The 6,481-nt window shown below is 57.4% G+C and overlaps 1 protein-coding gene across 1 annotated transcript; it reads right to left on the minus strand.

Annotated features, from left to right (window-relative positions):
• Positions 1-1,900: 1,900 nt before the first annotated feature.
• ZIC2 (Zic family member 2) lies at positions 1,901-6,476 on the minus strand (the record flags this gene model as incomplete). The annotated part of the gene is given in 7 exon segments (XM_052785621.1): positions 1,901-3,363; positions 3,365-3,462; positions 3,464-3,586; positions 3,803-3,966; positions 5,754-5,853; positions 5,855-6,088; positions 6,090-6,476. Coding segments are annotated over 7 exon segments (1,353 nt in total), but the record flags the coding sequence as incomplete, so codon positions are not given.
• Between the last annotated feature and the right edge of the window lie 5 nt (positions 6,477-6,481).

Here is a 6,481-nt window from a genome sequence, read left to right on the forward strand (position 1 = left end):
CAAGGCCAGGGTCAAGTTCAGGGCCGGGGAGGACAGGGAAGGAGCGGGGGGAGGCTTGCTGACGGCCACGGACGCCGCGGCCCCCCTTCCCCGGGCCTGCCGGAGGAGAGACAGCCGTGACCGGAGGGAGCGGGGCTGCCCCTGCTGCCACACGACCTGCGCTTTGGGCTGGGGGGGGACGGGGACGGGACACCCCCGCTATCACCCCCTGGGGCTCCCCCAAAACCAGAAGGGCTCCGAGGGGAGGGAGAAGGGGGAGCCCAGCTCCGGGGCGCTTCTGGCCGGCCGGGGGCAGGGCTGGCCGTGCACCCCCCGGGCCCGGGAGGGGATTCGGACGAGCCGTGGCTGGCAGGGGTGGGCAGCAGAACCGGGACCCCCGTTCGGTTTTTCGGCTGCCGGGAGGCCGGCAGGACAAAGAGGGATCCTCGCAGCTCCGTTTCCCACGGATCTCTCCAAGGGGCGGGAGGCATATGCCAGTGATTTTAATAAATATTTTTTTGGCGTAATATTATTACCGAACATAAATTAGGTTTTAATAGCCGTTTGATTACCCGGAGAGCCTGCCGTGTGCGCGGGGCTGGCCGCGCTGGGAGGGGGGCGGCCGCAGAGGAGGCTCCGTCTCCGCTCCGCATCCGAACTTCGTTGGCAGCGGCGGGACGGGACGGGACGGGACGGGATGGGACAGGGGGGGTGTCTTTCCCTCCCTCCTCCCCTCCTGCTGGGTGTAGGTAACCCCCACCTCACCCCAGAAACGAGCAGGGCCCCGCGTACCCTCATTTCTCCACCTATCTATCTCCCCCACCCCGGCTCGGGACACCTCTATCGCGATTTGAACACGGGGGAGAAAGCTCGAAAAACCCAAAGCGACGACTGGCCCGGGGTGGGGGCGATGGGGTCGGCAGGGTGTGGGGAGCTCGGGGCTTTCTCCCTGCCTGCACAAGCTGCCGCTGAAGGCAGCGCAGCCACCGCAGGGCGCTCGGAGCCCGGCTCACAGCGCTTGCCTCTTCGCAGGGCGTATTTCAGTGGCTTGGCAAAGGCCGAGGTTTTTCCACCGTTTCCCGGCTGCTGTCACACTCGCCTTGGGTGTCCCGGTGCGGCGGGGGGGGGGGGTGCCCGGAGAGCCGCTGCCTGCCGGTCCCAAACGGGCGGCTCCACCGACCGGGCCCCGACGGCTCCCGCGGAGCTCAGCGCTGGGCCAGCACCCCGGGAAAGGCATCGCCCGGCGGCTCTCGGTCCCTCGTTGAACCCGTCTGACAACCCAAATCGCTCCCTGGGCTTAAAAAAAAAAAAAAAAAAAAAAAAAGAGAGAGAGAGGGAGGGGAAACAAACAAACAAAAAGCTCCAAGAGAAACGTGAGCTCTCGGGCATCGCCACTTTCTCCTCTCCAGGGCTGGATAGAGGCGACCAAAACCACGGGAGGAGCAGGAGGACACGGTTTAGGGCTGAAAGCAGCCCTGCGCAGAGCTCAGCGCCTGGCTGTCCCCCCTCCACCTTCGCCCCGGAGCACCCCGCTTCGTCCCCCGGGGGGGCAGGGAGCTCCCCAGCCCCACACGTCCCGGGAGAAGAAGGGTAAAGCCCGAGGAAGGCGAAGGAAGCTGGGCTCTTGCCGGGTAAAAAGCTCTTCCTAAAGGAGATCTTGCCTTGCAAGTCATTTGGGGAATGGGCGAACCCTTTTCTTGTAGCCCAGAGGCTTCCCAAAATGTTGGGGTTTTTTTGGTTTTGGTTTTTTGTTTTTTTTTTTTTTTTTTTTTCCTGGACGGGGAGCCCAGCTGGAAGAAATCCTCGTGTTCCAGCAACCGGCGGATTTTTTAAAGGCGTTTGTTTTGCGGCCGCCGCTCAGCCCCTCACAGGCGTTAGCGCAGGTTTCGGAGAGCCCTTGGCATAAAAAGGAAACGGCTCGTGCAGTTTCAACACGTTTTATTATATTTCTGTATGCATTACTCTCAAAACATATCACAAGAAATGATGAAACCACTTAAACCTTCAAATAAAAAATCTGAAACAGTTTATGCTCACAATTGTACATATTTATAGTTAAGAAACATTCTTTATAAATACTGTTTCCTCTGTAGCAAGTTAATACCATAATTTAATTACAAATGGATAAATATGGTAACAGGTATTTACAGGAGGAAGGGTGTTATTACGGAAAAGCTAACGGCACGACGTTTATTTTTCCTCACAATCTTCCGAACAGGAACTAACAAATTGAACTTGCAAAAGCACTAAAACATCACATGTAAACCCAGCTAACAGAAAAAATACATTCACAAGCGTTGTTTGTTCGTGTGTGTGTCCGTGAGTAACAGAATGGAGACTTTGGCACGGTATTTCTTCCCCAGTCTATAGTTGAAATGCAGTTTACAATCAAGTTGCCTCTTAAAAAGGAACACAATATTCAAGATATCACAATTACAAAAGAAACCATTTTTTCTTCCACGTTACTTTTTTTAAAGGGGGGAACTAAAAAAGGAGGAGAGAGGGGGGCGGGGAGGGGCAGCGGGAGAAAAGAAAACAAGTCCATCACTTTCTCGGGGAGGGAGGGAGGAAGAGGGGAAAAAAACCAGAAAGACGACCAAAAAAAAAAGGGGGAGGGGGGGAACCAATCCGCGGTTTACAAACGGGACGAACTTCTATACACCAAGAATCCAGGAAAACTTCGTTCCCCACCTCGCCGGAGGAAGGAGAGGGCCGCTATGTACACAGTTCGTGGGGCGGGAGGGTGCTGGCTGCTCCGGGCGGGGAGGCACAGGGGCCGGAGGAGTTCGAGTCTCTGATCTTTTGTCTGGAGGCTCCGGAGGGAGAGTTTTCTTTCCGCCGGCTTGAGAAGCTTTTTGCTGGGTGGTGCGTTGGTGGTGTTCGGGGTTGGTTGTTTTTTTTTTTTCCCCTTTCTCTCTCCCCTTTCCGTTCCTCTCTTTATTTACTCATTCTCTTACGTTTTTCAGCACGTACTTTGATAGATTGTTGTTGTTGTTGTTTTTGCTGGTTCAAAATGTTCTCAAAAAGGAGGAAAAAAAAAAAAAAAGGAGAAAAAAAAATTCCAACAAAAAAACACCCGAAGGCTGGAGGGGTGTGGGGGAGCTAAACGTCCCCCCCGTCCCCATCCTGCTCGGCCGTCATTTCGCTGCCGGCGGGTGCGGCGGCATCTCCCGGCTCGTCTCCGGCGGGCTCGCTCCCTCCTGCCCGCCGCCGCCGGGACGGGGGGGACACGGGACGGGACGGGGGGGACACGGGACGGGACGGGGGGGGGCCGCGGCGGGGCCGTGCAGAGCAGTCCGGCGGGGCCCTACACGTACCCACTCGTTGAAGTTGGAGGAGAGGCCGCTGTGGCCGCCGCCGCTGCCGCCGCCGCCGCCGCCGCCCGCCTCCGCCGCCGCCGCCGCCGCCGCCGCCGCCCCGGTGCACGGCGGACACGGCCGCCGCCGCTGCCGCCGCCGCCGCCGCCGCCGCCGCCGCCGCCGGGGGAGAGGTTGCTGGTGGTCTGCGACTCGGCGCTGGGGGACACCAGCCCCGGGGGGGTGGAGGATTCGTAGCCGGAGCTGGCGGCCGGGGAGGACTCGGAGCCTTGCGGGGACGACTCGTGGACCTGGGGGGGCAAAGGCAACACGGCCGGGTGGAGGGGGGGACGGGGAGGCCGACGACGCCCCCCGGGCCCCGCGCCCCCCGCCGCCGGCCCGGCCCGCCGCCGCCGCCGCCGCCGCAGCCCCCGGGCCCCGCGCCCCGCCGCCCGCCGCCCCGACGGGGCGCCCGGTACGGTGCGGCCGCCCTCCCGCCTCCCGCCGCCGTCTGCGGGGCCGGGTACCTTCATGTGCTTCCTCAGGGAGCTGGGGTGGGTGTAGGACTTGTCGCACATCTTGCACAGGTAGGGCTTGTCCGAGGTGTGGACGTGCATGTGCTTCTTGCGGTCGCTGCTGTTGGCGAAGCGCCGGTCGCAGCCTTCGAACTCGCACTGGAAGGGCTTCTCCCCTGCAAGAGAGCGGCGGGGCTGAGCGCGGCCGCCCCCGCGCAGCCCCCCCCCCCCCCCCGCGCCCGGCTCCCCCGGGCTTTCCCCCCTTCGGCCCCCCCGGCTCCCAGCCCCTTCGCCCAGCAGCTTCCCAAAGCAAGAGGCCGATTTTGCCCCGGCCCCCCCCCCGCCTGGTTTTCCTACCAACAGCCCCCCCCCCCCCTCAGCACACACACACACACAGCCCGGGCACCCCCGGGCCGGCATCTTGCCTGATTTCATTTCGACCGGTGCCGACACACAGCCGGCCCCGAAAGAGATTGAAGAAGAAAAGCGATTAAAAAAAAAAAAAACTCCAAGGGGGGAAAAAAAAAAAAAAAAGGCATCGAGCCGTTTCGCCTCGGTACGAAATCCGCTATCCTGTTAAACTGGAAACCATTACCGACAGATTTAAGGCCGGGCAGATTGTTTCGTGTATGGATATTCGAGATAAACGCACATCCGCTGGGAAAACTAAACGTCTGTAAAATACTTCATTTAATTTTCATAGGGATTCCTCTCGCCCGGCTGCCAGGACTCCAAATGCCGGGGAGTAATTTGGAGGTGAGAACTCCACATCCCCCCGCCTTTGGAGGGGGGAAGCATTTAACATTAAATTCCATTAGCACCTAAATTGTTTCTTAAAGACATCCGCTCAGACACAATGACTTCAGTGCGGGCATCTCATGCAAATACATTTCTCAAATTTTAAACCTTGTTAAAGCTCGTCTCGCACCTCGCATCGGGCTTAGCACTTGAGAAAACAATAGGCCTGGAGATTTTTAGCCTTTCTCCGGGTAAATATTTAGAGTGGAACTCGCTAAAATATTTGGCCGTCTTTATGAAATAGTCTGGCACGGTTCGAGCCGGCAGGAGTAGTAAATGAATAATAGATGAGGCGGGAGGATGCGTTTATTTTTGTTACCCTTCGGCTCAGGCGGTTTTCCATCGGGAAAGCCCGGGCTCCTTCGCCCCTCTTCCACCTGATTTGGGTGGAAGTTCCGAGCCTCAAATCCTCCCTTCTCTATTACATAATTTAATAAACTGTTGCAAAAAGCACCTTCAATCACCTCGAGTGAGACTTTAAAAACACTTTTTTTTCCTCGAAATGAGAAAATTTTATTGCCTTGCTCACACCATTTAAATTTAATGGAAAGCATTCCCAGAAAGGGACGTTTTGCCACTTCCAACGGGATGTTGGACTAATGACGGCTTTTGCACGTATTTACATCGTTTCTCGCTCTCGGTATCCACACACGAAAGCCACGCTCACAACCGCTGAAGTTATAGGCAAATACGTTGCGCACTGCAAATCTATAAGGCGTTTCGCGTGTGCGTGTGTGTATATACATATATATATATATACACACACATACACACGCACGTCTTCCCGTCTTTTAGCAGGACGGCAGAATTTAGTTCGCGCTGTATTTTGCGTTTCTGCGGAAAGACCCACGCCGAGCCTCGGCACCAATCTACATCGCTCACCCCGCAAATTAAAAGAAATCGGTAAAATATCCTTTCGAAATCTGGGAAGAAGAAGGGGTGTGGGGGGGGTGGGGATGCTGGTGGGGAAGAAACCAAAACAAACGCAGCCGTGTGATGGAGCGGGGAAAAAAAAAAATCTTAAACGGGATCCTTATTTTATCACTCTCGTCATTGTACATCTCTCTCTCTCTGAGCCTCTCTATCTGTTTATATATATATATATACACACACACATATAGGCACGGGCAGAGGGGGAAAATCTGCCGAAAGGAACCCGAATTACCTGTGTGCGTCCTTTTGTGAATTTTGAGGTTTTCCGATCTGGCGAAAACTTTTCCGCAGCCGGGGAAGGGGCAGGGGAAGGGCTTCTCTCCCGTGTGCACCTCGGATATGATTGACCAGTTTGTATTTCGCTTTGAAGGGCTTGCCTTCGCGGGGACACTCCTCCCAGTAGCAGACATGGTTGCTCTGCTCGGGTCCCCCAACGTGCTCCACCGAGACGTGGGTGACCAACTCGTGCATGGTGCTGAAAGTTTTATTGCAACTTTTTTTGGGGTTGTTCAGCTGCTCGGGGTCGATCCACTTGCAGATGAGCTCTTGCTTGATGCACTGCTGCCGGCATGTAGCGGAAAAAGGCACCTGGGTGGTGGTGGTGGTGGGCTGCCATGTTCATGCCCATATTCATATTCATGGGGCCGTACTGGTTGTGCAGCTGAGCCGCCGAGTAAGGGTCAGTCCTGGGGCTGGAGACCTGGCGGTACTGATCCGACCGGGCGAACACCTCCCCCGGCAAGCCCAGGCGCATCTGCCCGTTGAGGACGTTTTGGGAGGCGTGGGGGCCGTGCTGGTCGTGGATGCCCGGGAAGAGGAGGTGGCTCTGAGCGTCCGTGTGCGGGTGGTGCAGGCTGCCGGCCGCAGGGCCGAAGATGCCGTGCTGCCCGCCGGCCGGCGAGGAATCCCCGAAGCCGCGGCTGCGAAACAAGAAGTCCCGGGTGGAGTTGAAAGGCGCCC

The sequence above is a fragment of the Harpia harpyja genome, chromosome 4 (assembly GCF_026419915.1).
Source record: "Harpia harpyja isolate bHarHar1 chromosome 4, bHarHar1 primary haplotype, whole genome shotgun sequence".
Lineage (NCBI taxonomy): Eukaryota > Metazoa > Chordata > Aves > Accipitriformes > Accipitridae > Harpia > Harpia harpyja.